Genomic DNA, 14,093 nt, shown 5'->3' with positions numbered 1-14,093 from the left:
ATGGATGAAAGTAATCATGTACATCTTTGACTTCCTGGGAAACAATGGCCAGTCTTGACAAGCCCTTTCTAGTTAAGCTGCTTCTCTCATCACCTGATATCCTGATAGCACCCCTGGCCAGGTTCCTGGGGGCACCGACATGGCAAAGCAGGGCGATCTTGCAAGAGACAAATGTTCTCAATCTGCTGAGGCAAGCTGATGGAATTTGTGGACCAGTTTCTGACATCCCAAGTAATTATGATGCTTAAAGTATTTTAAACGATTCCAGGTCTATAAAAAAAGTGATGATGCCTATATGTATACCCTATATTTTTTTATTACAAAAATATTGAAATAATCCATGAGTTATTCCACTCTGCACCAACTATAAAAAAATACTATCAAAGTTTGACCGGCACTTTTAATGCAACAAAAAGCACCATGACCGAGGACACTGGGAACAGAAAACGGGGAACGTTTACTCGCTGTACGGAGGTATTTAAAACCAGAAGCTTGTTGTAAGAGTACAACTTTACAAATAATTCAAATACAAATCTTAGCTGGATCTAGTGATAAGCCCTCAATCAGTTCAGAAGGGTTTTCTCATAGCATATTCACTGTATTTGTCTGCTCATACTTACTAAAGTGTCCCAAAGCCTCTAAAAGACACATCACTTTGACCTTGAATTGGTGGTGGTGGGGGAGTCTGTACACAGTGGAGAACTCGAGTGTTCATTCTAGCTTCTGCTTTTGTGGGGCGCATGCCACTCGTTCTCAGTTATTCAGGGCTTCCACGTGAGTCCCGTGGTTGGACGATGTTTGGCACTAGAAAGATGGGATGTGGTGGTTCTGGAATTGTGCCTGCCTGAGATCACACAGAGCCACGCATTCTGTGACCTGACACATCCAGCTACAGCCTGGTCCTCTCCCGCCGATCTGCTCTTACGTTCCAATGTGCGTTGCACAGGCCGGGAAATCAGATGCTCATTTTGCCTTTTTCCCACTTTCTCTTCCTGTATTAATTAAATTTTTGCAATTGAATACTGAATCATGATTACCATTTAATTTACATCACTAAGTTATTGAGCTCCTTGGTCTTGCCAAAAGCCACACATGAGCTGCATAGGATTTCTGTCATAAGAGATGTTCTCAACTGAAAATTTAAAATAAAAAACCAATCCTGAAATGTGTTGAAAACGAACCATTCCATCAATTCTAATACACATGTAAACACACTTGAGTTTGCTGTCTGGGGGACAGGCTTTTCACACATGGTATTTATTGGTTTCCAAATGAGAATGGTGTATGAATTCTTTTCTAAGCAGTGCTACTTTTTTTTTCTGGAGTCTTGAGGGATATATTCTCTCTCTGTTTTTATATTCCTGTGGGAATCAGAGCTTTTCATCAAGAAAAATCACCTAAACTATTTTGACAGAGGACTGGTGTTGTATATGTGTTAGTGTGTGTGTATGCATGTGCATGTGTGTGTGTGTGTATGACTGAATATATTTTTATGCAAAGATCAGTTAATTTCATCAAAACACCCTATTGATCAGAGGCAACATTTTCCATAATCATAGGACCCTCTGGTGGATGCGCTGACACTGCAGGAGAAGTTGGTAGGAACAGGGAGCCTTACTAAGCTGGCATGTTCCCCCCAGGGGAGCAGGAGACTTTGGGGTTGCTGTTTGGAAAGACCAGCCGCAGGCAGTCAGCTGATGGAGGGTCAGACAGTAATCATGCCGACGGTCGGACTTCAAGCACGACAGCTCCTTTCCCTACTCAAGGACCGAGTTTCACAATGGCCACAGCCCTGCCATCACCCCTCTCTCTGGCAGCTGTGGCTCCTCCGAGTCTTTGTCGTTTTATAAAGTGGTTTCGTACTCCAGCCGCTCCTGGATAAGGGCATCATCTTTGTACTGAAGCCTTGGAGGAGATGGGGAACATTCAAAGGCTAAAATGGCCTTTCGGAGGCTTCGGTCCAAAACATGTCTCTCCCATGCTGGGTACCTATTCCTGAACAGGTCAATTTTAATGACAGATTCTTCAATCCGTGGTGGGCGAGATGACGGGGTGGATGGGGCAGTGGGTCTCACCTGAAAGACAGGCACACACCCATCCCGCTCTGCGAATTTCTGGTCTCGGTCACTGACAACACTGCGGTTGTTGGAGATGGACCGCAGAGTGCTTGTGGCCACCTCTGGGGGCAGAGAGAAGGCAGCGACTGGGTCCTCACAAGCACAACTTGGTGACTGCCCGAATCGGGGTCCATTGGGGTGAAAGAAGGCATAATACATCAGCATAAAAACAACGCCCGTTAAAAAGCTGCTGAACACCACACACAGCGCTGGGATGGCAAATGCATCTGCAATCTGGGGAGCCTTATAGAGGTACCAGAGGGCACTCAAGGCTGTATTTTCCAAAAGGATCACAAAGTAGTAAATGAAGAGCCTGCAGCGTGTCCTGCCTTCCTTGACGTTGAACCAGCTGAAGATGTAGATGATCCCCACCACCATGTCGAACACGATCTCTTCCCATTTGGTGATACAGAATTCTGTCTCACAGTGGACGATCCAGAAGGTCATGATGCACCAGTGAAGGACAATGAAGATCCCAAAGTACAGCTGGAAAACCGAGGCAAAGAGGGCGAAGGTGATGACCCTGGCAGCGATGGTGAAGAAGTGCCAGCAGAACTGGATGACAACAGCCATGTAGCTGATGGGCTTCTTGTCATCTCGTGAGTCCCGCAGGGCCTTCTGGTATGAGGCCAAGGCCCAGGCCAAAGACACCAGGGAGGCTGCCGCTGTGAAACCTACAAAGGCAAACAGGAAGACATTCTGTCAAAAGGGAGATGCAGTGTTGTCCCCTGGAAGTAGTCATGTGGGCTGGGGGCTGGAGGCAGGCTAGCTTTGACCTCAGCACAGCTCATGATTTCTTTGAGTTTTAGCCGGGCGAAACCCTCAGATAAGGCTCCAAGCATCTATCCTCTCTATTACCCCAACCACACGGAGAAGTCATGAAGCTAATCATGGAGTGTGGCATCTGGAAATGGGGTGGGGTTTAAGTTTCCATGTCTTTGATGTAAACAAACTCAGGAGGTAGTTTGCATAGTGGGAAGAAAACTGTGGATTAGAGGTTAACAGAATTAGGTTGCTGTTTCAACTTTGCCATTTATTAAACTGCATGACTTTGGACAATTGTTTAAACTGGTATTCTCATTTATAAAGTAGATGATCTCCCAGGCTCCCTGTCACCTTCGAGAGTCTGTGATCGAAAGCATGAAAAATCCCAGAAAACTTGAGGGGCTAGCTGATTTATCGTTCTGCCTCTAAACAAGAAAGTTGCTTCTTAAAAATAAGAAAAGGAGCCTGTGGAACCTCCTCGGCAGTGTTTCTTGTGATACCTGCAATGCAGTTTGTTCTAATATAATCTGACACTCGTCTTACAGCTTTTGTATATTCCTCACTTCCTTTCCCTAAGAAGAAGAAATGTCTACTCACTCTCATCTCTGAATTTTTCATAAATTAAAGACTGTACAGGCCTCACCTCTCAGAACCATAAAGAGAATGAGAAATTCAAAACATTTGCACAATTCTTCACTGTTCTCCTATTCTACTTCTTTGCAGTTTCAGTCTGAACCGCAAATGCCCAAACACTGTGAAACAAAACCTGTACTCCTGTTGTGTTGTTTGTGGTCTGGGTGTAAATAAGAATTCCTGGAAATCCCCAGAGTGCTTTACAGGATTTATAGCCTACTTTCCTAGATGTATGAAGTCCAGCGAATTGAACCAAATACACTAATTCTTTGATTTTTCAACAAACAGAATGAGCCTGTCCCTTTCCTTCTCCTGTTGAAAGTACAACCACAGCCCTTCCCCCACAAGAGGCCAGCCAAGGGCTAGAGTCTCAGGGAAACACCTGGTCACTGGCCCAGGTTCACGACCAAACTGCAGCTGGTGAGAAAGAACTCTTCTTTTAAACTTAAAAAGTTATCATGTAAAATTTCAGACTTATACAAAAGCGGAGAGAATCATACAATAGACACCCCCTTCAAGCACAGACTCTTGCTGAGTTCTAAGCTCCATCACAATGGAAGCATGACTTTTGGCCAGCGGGGGAGGGGAGGGGGGAGGGGACGGGACGGACATCTCTTGATGGAGCCTTGGATCCACTCCTTCCTGAATCTTCCCACATCTGCCCTTCCCTGGTCCTTCCTGCATCTCCCCGCACCTGCCCTTCCCTGGTCCTTCCTGCATCTCCCCGCACCTGCCCTTCCCTGGTCCTTCCTGCATCTCCCCGCACCTGCCCTTCCCTGGTCCTTCCTGCATCTCCCCGCACCTGCCCTTCCCTGGTCCTTCCTGCATCTCCCCGCACCTGCCCTTCCCTGGTCCTTCCTGCATCTCCCCGCACCTGCCCTTCCCTGGTCCTTCCTGCATCTTCCCGCATCTGCCCTTCCCTGGTCCTTCCTGAATCTTCCCGCATCTGCCCTTCCCTGGTCCTTCCTGCATCCTCCCTCACCTGCCCTTCCCTGGATGCTCTCTTCTCTGGCCTGGCAGGCGGAAGAGCTGTGCTGAAAGCTGACTCGCTAAGAGCTGGCGCTTTATCGGCTCATCTTCGGAAGCCTGACCTGGGGACTCCCCGGGCACCTGAGCACCCTGGCTCCCCTCGTGCCCCTCTGTGCCCAGCCACGTTGCCGGCTCTCCATTCCTCACCTGCTGAATAACATCACATTTTCTTGCCGGAGACAAAAGGAGCTGCGCTCTCCCTTGAAAGGTCACCCTTTGCAGTTAATCTCCACTTATCCTCACCCTTGTTTTCAGTTCAAGCATCACTCCTTTCCTTAGGGAAGCCTGTCCTAGCCTCTAATCTAAACCCAGCCACCTCGCTGTAAGTGCTGCAACAGCCTGCGCTCGCTTGCTCTGGACAGCACGCCTCAGCTCACCCACCACAGTCATCTCCCTGGGCTGGTGCTGATGGGCATGTCTCCCCATCTTTGGCTGACCATTGTGTCCCCAGCATCTGTCTCTCTGCTTGTGTATAAATTTCCGAAATGAGTACATTTGTCATCCAGTTGCTGGATGTCATATTGTCTCCCTATCTGATCACCATTTTGATTGCAAACATGTTGACTTCCCTTCCTTTCAGCCCATTTCTCTGTCCTGTCTGTCAGTTTCAACATTCTTGGAAGAAATTTAAATTATGTTCTCACCAATAGTTTGGGAATGGGTGATTTACAATATAACCTTCTTCAGATATGGAGGTGAGATTATGATATGACCGTTCAAACATATACAGTCTGTTCATCACAAACTTGATAATTTTTCTCCCTAAAGGTACAGTTCCTGAACAAGTAAACAACAAATAAGCCACTGAATTTTAGATGACAATATAATATTGATTTCTTATAGTCAAAACACTTTATGGTTTTTTGAGTGAAAGTGAAGCTCATAATCATAGACAAAAGAAGGAACAAGCATTTTTTGGGCCCTTGTTTTGTGCAGTGATGTGCTAGGTACCTACATCCTTTGTCCAATATAAATTTCATGATAACACTTACAGGCAAGTACTGTGTTGCATTCAGGAAAACAAAGACCCAAAGAGAGGTTAAATAACTTGCCCAAGCTGTGTAATTAGCAAGACGGGGAGGCATCTGATTGCATAGATTCACAACTCTGTACACCGCAATAATAGACTGATATGGTTATCTGTACCAACAAGTGGGGAAGTGAGTTCTTGAATCTCCCACAATCTAAACTCATGAGATAACAAGATGGAGGGATGTAGATGGCCCTGCAATAGTGCCATCTCTTTAGCATCTGACCCCCAAATCTTCAGGCATATGACCCCCAAGAGGTTCCCATCACACCTGCTCCTTCAGGCTCAGAGCAGCTATATCTGTTTCCAGGCCAAAGGATCCCATTTTGGATTATTTTCACAAAATGGATCAGAAGCACAAGAACCTGGGAGGAAAGCCATTTCTCTGCACTTTTTCATATTTTCTGAACTAAAACAACCTTCCTAGTTTTTCTGGATTTTCACCTAAAGAAAAATATTGCCCAATTTGAGTTGATTATATGATGGAAGAGTGGCAGGTTATAAAATGATTATAGAGAAACAGAATGGTTTTCTATTTCTTCAGCATGTTTAGAGCTTGTCTCTTAGTTAGAGATATAAAAGCAGTAGCTCCACTTGGCTGGACTCATACTGGATTCACCCAGCGGAAAGAATGTAATAATTGAAAAAAAATGTAAAGCCTTCTGTGCTCTCATCTTTGTTGAGAGCGGAGAAGGTAAGGAAAGAAGACAAGCTCCACTGGGTCTAAGATGGTCTAACTCTTTTGCATTGAAACCATTTTATCTCTGTTTGAAACCTTGTAATAGTTCTTACTAAAAATATTTAAATGCTTTAATATGTTTAGTTTGGGCAGGGATATGCATTCTTTTTGTAAGCCATTGTGAGGATTTCAACTTCTTTGCAAGGCAAATTGTGAGGCTGTTAAGGTGTTGATAAGAGAAACACTGTATTGAAATTAAAAAATGTTTTAATATGAAAGTAGTTAAAAAGAGTTGTTGGGAGAGGCAAAGAGTCACTCCTCTTCCTTTTTCTAAAGTTTATTTTTTATTGTTGACATTATTACAGATGTCTCCTACCCCCTCCACCCCCCACTCCACACACACTTCCCCCAGGGTTTATAATCAAGTGCTACCTCTAATGAGAACTACTTCCAGTCACCCGCATTCAGAGCTATTCACGCTTAGAGGACTTGGAAGTGAGTACAGAAGATGGGAAATGGGAACCAACTGAGTCCTGGGTGAAAACTAAGGAGAGGCATGTTTGGGGTGGGAGACATGGGGTAGAGGCAGAGCCAAGGACCTGGGGCGGTGCTGGGGTGTGACGTTCATGATGAAATGAAGTGGCATAAGTATTTGTGCTCATGGACACCAACAGCTGAAGCTCCTTTCTGGTAGGAGAGAGTTAAGAGTCTGCTTAGATGGCGCTCTGCCTGCCCTGGAGAAAGGAAGACAGAAAGACCACCCACGATGGGAGCGTTTCCGAAGGAGAGACATGGAGGGAACGCATGCCGTGCCCATCTGTGCAGGTGTGCGACCAGGGTTTGTATCTAGAAGGCTCCAGCTCAGCTCGTCCCCTCCTTCCCTGCTTCCCTCTGTCCCTCCTTCAGTTCCTCCCTCTTACAGACATCTCCAGAACACCTCTTAAGGGCCAGGCGCCGAGGACACCCATGCAGTCCCCTAGAGGGACTGGGAGTGAGTGTGGGAGACGGGCATTCATCTGCAGGGTGCAGGTTTCCAGGCTGCAGGGCGAGTGTAGGGAGGGAAAGGCTTCGGGCTGAGGTTCTGCCCCGCAGGGGAGGCCGCTCTGGAAGCACCGCACAGGCCAGCTTGCGGGTGTGGCTGAGGCCCGAGAGGGGTGTTGGAGGAGCCGGCAGCTGGCCAGGGAACATGGACTTGGACTTGGGCCCCGTCATGGAGGCCATGGCATCTACAGTAGCCTCAGGGCAAGGTGGCAGGGTGACAGTGGGGGGCACTCCAGGCAGAGATGGGAGGCTCTGCAATACATCCAGGGAAAGCAGCACTGAGGAGGGGGAACTTCGTACCTACCAGCTGTGTGTCTCTGGGCAAGTCACTTGGCTTGACCTATTTGTCACAGGTTTGAGGGATAATTAATGAAATAAAGTATTTTGTATTACCTCTTGGCCTTTTGGCTAAGATCAAGCGTGAAGTATTTTATGAGGAGAAAACTTTCCATATAAATATTAGTCATTCCAAACCTGAGCTTTCTTCTTAACTTTCCCCTCTGCTGCTCTCCCCGCCCCCTACCCAGCTCTTTTATGCCTGGATTGAAAGGAGTGTTTGTTACTGGAAGGTGTTGGCTTTACTAGAATAAGGGCAGAGAAAGAATACAATAAGAGGTGCAAATATTAAAGAAATTTTCTTTACAGGTATTAAAGAAATTCTTTTGACAGGATACTGTTTCTAAAACTCCCTTTAAAGTAGGATGAAAAATAGTTGGTATTATTTATGTAGATGGATATGTACTTCATTTTATTTGGATTAAAGGCCAATAAAAAAGAGGCCACTCAGTGGGAGGAAAGAGGGGGTGTGGGGGAATGGTTTCAAGGTTTGCAGAAAGGATGAGGCAGGTACAGGTTTTGGTGGCCTGGTTTTGGGAAATCCCAGGTGACAGGGAGAGTGTTAGGTCAAAGGATTTTCCTGAATTGTATTTAAGAAAGGAGGGTTTATGAGGAGAGTGTGGCTCAGCCTAGAGCAGGGGTGACCTTGAATCCCAGGGTCTCCAGGCTCCAGATCTCCAGGCCCCAGATGGGTCTCTCCAAGCATTGGAAAGAAGGCAGTGGGGACGGGGAAGGGTGCAGGGGGAAGGGGCTGGTTGAAGAAGGACAGCTAGGGAGAGGGGATGGCTGCCCTCAAACCATGTTGTGGTCCTTGGGAAGGGCAACAGACACTTCATTCATCTGCTTTTAATTACTGATTTTCCTGGCTTCATTCCTCAAACAATTTCTTGCAGAAATGGGTGCCCTTTAAAAACGTCTTGCTTTTTACAAGATGTAGCTTTCTTTAAGGATCTTGTCTGCTGGCCTGCATGGTTCAAGGAGAGCAGGAAGAGGCCTCTTTTGGGGGGTGGGGGTTGGAACCCCAGCTCCTGCCCAATTTTCCAGTGCCTTGCTCTTTGGGTTGCCTCAATTTTACTCTGTCAGTACAAAGAATGTAGCTTGCTGCTGGGACCATTTAATAATGCAGCAATAAACTGCGCTTCCAAGCCCAGCAATGCCTTTCTAGGTGATTTACAAAAAATGACTCAATACCCGGAGGACACAGCTTTGTAGCATTACCTGTTCTTGCGGATGAACTGGCTCAGAGAAAGCTCACCCTGCGAGGAGGACCCCAAAGGCTCACAGAGGGCCCGAAGCCACAGAGCCAGGTTCAGGCTTCTCAGCCACCCCTTCCCTCACTCCCCCTGCCCCCTGCTGGGACCCCAGTCCTTTCCTTGGCAAGCTCCTGCTATATGTCTGCGCTTTTGCGAAAGGAAAGATGAGTGTTTCCGGGAGAGGAAAGGCTATGAGAGCATCTGACAATATGATGGAGATTGCCTTGCAGAGGAGAGTAACTAGCTGCTCTTTCTCGGGGAGCAGCGGCAGGTTCCCAGCTGGCTGCCCCCAGGATTTAAAATCAGAAGGTGGGGGGTAAATTTGAATCTGGGCCCTGCAGGCCTCTGGGCATTTTGACTCCTCTGCATCCGCACCTGCCTCCGTGATTAGGACCCCACCAGGCACAGCTTCCTACCTGGCCTTCAGGTCCCCATCTCCATCTCCATCTCCCCTCTCCCACCGCCTCTTCATATTGTGGTTAACTTGAACTGGCTGCAGAACACATCTGATTAAATCTCTCCCCCTCCAGTTCTCCCTCACATCCTGCCTCACCCTCTGAGCCCCATCCTCTGTCTAGCTTGGGCGTCTGTGTTCCCTTCCTATACCCCACCTGGAGGATCCCTGCACCCCCTACACCCTCGATCCCAGCTCACAGGCTCCCGGCTACAATATTGCTGATTACTCCATAGCCCTGCATTGCCTTTTCACAACACCTGTCACCACTGGGAATCAGCCAGTGCCCCCCCTCTTTTCCTCTCTCCTGTCCCCCAAAGTAAGACACAAAGGGAAGAACCATTCTTCAATTTCATTACAGGTGAGTAGGCCAGACTCTAAATGCCTAGGACTGATGTCAGGAGTAGGAGAGAGTGGCTGAGGACTTTGTAAACCGCAAAGAGTTCTTACAAACACTAGGTGTTTTCTCCATTGTCCAAAAAATAAAACCCAGAGGAAAGAACCTCACAGTCCGGATTACTGTGAGGAACATTGTGAAATTTCTTTTAATTAATCTCTGGGTGTGAGAGATGCCTTCCTTTCCAAAAGGACAGACCATCAAACTTGTCAACGGTCCTTCTGGTCCAGGAGTCTTAGGTGACATAATGTCTGGCCCCTTGGCAGTCCTCAAACACCTGGGAGTGATAACCAGCTTCCAGGCCCTCTTTCCAGGGATACTGGTACCAGTTCAACCAACCTTTCTAGTATCACCTTACTCTAGAAATAAAAAAGCCCTTCACCAGCTCAGGTCAACTAGTTCTCTATGTACCATATGTGACTATGGCGAGGTCACCACAACTGCTCCTGAAATAGTGGGAGTTTTAGCTGATCTTCATACTTTTAGGTGGTCTCTCAGTTACTAAATATTTGAACCACAAAATTCTGTTTGGGCAGACACTCTCTTGAAATGACCTACATCACTGCTAGTTTGGGATGATTGTAAAGATTTACTAACAAAATCAGAAAAAAATATTAATTCAATTTAGGAATTATTCCTGGAAGTCTGAGGTAACAAGTTTTGGCTCTGACAGGGTTCAGGACATGCTACCCCCAAATATAACACCCTGGCATATTCAATATTTCAAGCTGAAGGAGCCTGAGAAACAGTAGGTACAGAAGGGCTTTTCTGACCTTGCCCTGAAGCAGGTCAGAAGACCCTCATGTGAGATGAACCCTTCCTACACCTAGAGGAGCATCTATATCTTCAAAAATGGGGGGACTCCGAGAGGAATCCGAATGAACAGGCCTTGTCAATCCCGCCCCCTTTCCCATCTTCGTCAAACCAACTATAAAAATGCCCAGATTCATCTGCTTCTTTGGGTCTTTATTTCCTTATGAAGGCTTGTGCATCACCTAAAATTTATATTAAATAAATTTGTATGCTTTTCTCTTGTTAATCTGTTTACTGTTACAGGGGCACCAGCCAAGAATTTAGAAGGGTAGAAGGAAACTATATTTTTCACCTCCTATAGCTCTTACAAATCAGCTTTCAAAGCAACACGGTAAATGGTTCTGCAGATCACTGACATGGTTGTGCAGATCACTGATGGCAAATGCGAACCTGCGTCAGGTGACACAGTCTCTAGTGAGAAGCTCAGAGACCTGCTCAGAATCTGTAGTGTCTCAGGAAGAGGGGAGAGGCTGAAACTGTCCAAATGACTAAAAAAATGGTGACGAAGGCAAAAGATGAGATTTCTTAATCTGCATGTTATTTAATGTGTATGTGTGACTAAATCGAGTTTATGAATGGACATTCAACTATTTTGTCTTCACCCAAAGTTTAAATATCTCAGTTGGCTTCAAAACTATGTTATATCTTCCCCTTTCACTGAAAAAATAGAGGGCTGCTCTATTTTAAGAATCATCTCAAAACCAGGTAAATACACTAATCCCCAGTTCCAACCAGTCTGTCACCTGAATTTGGAACACCTTTAGAGACCCAGAAAAATAAGTAGCAATTACTGTTGACAATCCCTTCACACTTATTGTGCTTTTCTGTTCCTTCCCACTCACTTGCTCAGTTCCACAAACACCGGCGCCTTCCTAGGCTACCTTGGGTCTACCACTGGGTTATGCTGGGAACGCTCAGGGAGAGCCTAGTCCTTTAATTCTCTTGAAACTTTAGGGGTTGCTGAGCCATATCCAGGCCTGGAACTCCATCATATTTCCCCCACTAACTGCTCTGTAATGTCTGCTTGAGCCATGTCCTTTGGAAAACCTATCCTGCCCTCTTCTCACTGTCTCCCAGAATCTGCTCTTTTGTGCACCCTGAGCACCTCATGTACACCTTAATTTTATTTTCAAGCTATTTATTAGCTTTTCTTTTCCTGTGGAATTCATAAAAATAGGGATTGAGCTCTCTTCTTGATATTCTCTCAGAGACTCAAAAAAATGCCTAGCATACATGATAATTATTTGATAAATTGCACCGAAATAAACTGAATTGGGAGATGTTTTAAATGGAAGTATTGTTTAGATGCCATTCTTGCCCATAATAAAGTGATACAAATGACCTGGATCTAGGACTATTTATTTGTGTCCTGGGACTGCGCCAGCCCTCAGGGACAGAATGTATAACTCACAAATCACCAAGATTCCAATGTGCATTCCTTCCCTGACCAAGACATGTTCCTAATAGGACAGAAGTAAATTAAATGCATGCCATTACCAGGTGTAAAGGTTTTTCAATTAGAATTTTGTGCCCTAGCAAAGTAATAGAATAGTAATTTCCCAAGACAGAGGCCTTTAAATGGAAATGACCAACTCCAGATTCAAGGCTCTCTCTACATCACCTTAAATTGACCAGAATAAATTATTTTAAGCTTTTTAAATACAAAGCTGTGTGATTTTGATTGTATTAAGAGAAATTTAAAGTTTGAGTTTTCAAAAAAATCCTGGAATTATACATGTTTTAGGATTTTTTGATTAGTACAATACAAGGAATGGTACAATTTGGAAATGCTGATATACAAGTAGTCCAATATCCATGACAATTACATAATCATTCTAAAGCAAATAGCCACCATTCAGTTTATTCTGAATGATAAACTTGTAAAAAAGACTTGAAGCAGGTAATTATAAAATAAACATATCTAAGTAAATGATTAATAGAGACCAACTAAAAAAGAGTAACACCACAGCCCTAGGCTAATATTATTCTAATTGATAATTGAAATTATGTCTGAATTCACAAGATGTTAAAGTTAAATGAATGAATAAATAACTGAAATAAATAAGTTAAATGATTCTCACTGTGGGATAAAAGCAAGTAGCACTTTTCCTGTAGAATATTGTAAAAGTAGTGACCCAGCACAGTCACTGCACTTTTCATGGGATAAGTGCTGGGTTCACAGACTACTGTTTTCATTATATACTTTGCAAAAATCTAAGCCAGTTTATATACACTGTAGGTCTATTATGCAATGTAATTCTCTTCTCAGAAATGAAACATAATAAGGGCAGGGTGGACCTAAATCCAGAATCAAGCAGGGCATGAAATCAGCTTTTATTAGCTAATCATAAACAGATAAGGGACTGGTGTGCATGGAAAATGGTCTTTACATTGCAAAAAGATGAGATTTTAAACAAAATCACTGTTCTCTGCAAGGTGGAAGTTTGGGAGTTGGCCTTCCTGTGATTCCACAGCTCTTTATCAGACACTGAGAGAAAGCTGGCAGACAAGAAGACATTGCTGTTGCTAAGTAGTGATTGAACAGGCCTTGAAGGACAGGCCTGTCTGACATGCAGCAGTTCCTTCTCGCTGTGGTCTTGAGTAGGGGTACTTGGGGCTAGTGTGTGATTTCTACTGTGAGCCCTTCAGCTCCATCTATTGGATCTTTAGGTGGTAGAGACCTCAAACTGACTCAGGTGTCCTTTCTCTACATTAATACCTTTCTTAAGCCCTCCTGTGGGCTCATAGAAATCACCAGTTGAGTTGTATCTGCATTTTATGCTTTGTGGCAGTAAGGGCACACCTAAACCTTTATCAGAATACAGGCTATATGTTGGGTGAAGAATTGCATTCTGCCCTTCCATCTCCCCAGGGCTATGAGATAGGGGCCCCTGGTCTGCTGAAAGCAAAATCCAATTCACAAATCCCTATTGGATAGTGCATATCCTATGTGAACAAATATGACAACCCTGAAAAAAGTTGCTCCAAATGTTCAAATATATATAGAGGAAGATTATTTTACACATGGTGGAGATGGCCTGATTTGGAACAGTATCTAAAATATTTTGGTGTCTTTACCTTACATACAACAATTTTTTTAAAAAAATCAAATTTTGAACAACCGGAAAGAAGACAGGTAAGGAAGTAGAGAACTTGAACAACAGTAGGTAGCAATATTCTACCCAACAATATCAGAATATACATTTTTTTCTCAAGTGCATGTGAAACATTCTCCAGGATAGACCACCTGTTAGGCCACAAAACAAATCTAAATAAATTTTAAAAGATTAACTTTATATGAAGTATCTTTTCTGCTACAATGAAATAAAAGTAGAAATCAATAGTAAAGGAAAACTAGAAAATCCAGATATGTGAAAATTAAATAATACACTCTTAATGAACCAATGTGTCAAAGAAGAAACCACAAGGGAAATCAGAAAATATCTTGAAACAAATGAAAACAAAAGCTCAACATACCAAAATTTATGACTTCACAATGCAAAGAGGAAAATTTATAGCTGTAAGTACTTACATTTAAAAAGAAGA

The 14,093-nt window shown here is 44.4% G+C and overlaps 1 protein-coding gene across 1 annotated transcript in view; it reads right to left on the bottom strand.

Annotated features, from left to right (window-relative positions):
• Positions 1-303: 303 nt before the first annotated feature.
• XKR4 (XK related 4) overlaps positions 304-14,093 on the bottom strand; it is a 219,396-nt gene continuing 205,606 nt past the window's right edge. Inside the window, exon 3 of the mRNA XM_081116570.1 lies at positions 304-2,791. Coding sequence (XP_080972696.1) covers positions 1,845-2,791 — 947 coding nt within the window. The 3' untranslated portion in view covers positions 304-1,844. The remainder of the gene's footprint in view (positions 2,792-14,093) is intronic.

This window comes from Miniopterus schreibersii (assembly GCF_964146895.1).
Source record: "Miniopterus schreibersii genome assembly, chromosome: 17".
Classification (NCBI taxonomy): Eukaryota; Metazoa; Chordata; class Mammalia; order Chiroptera; family Miniopteridae; genus Miniopterus; species Miniopterus schreibersii.
This window is presented reverse-complemented; position numbering and strand designations above follow the sequence as displayed.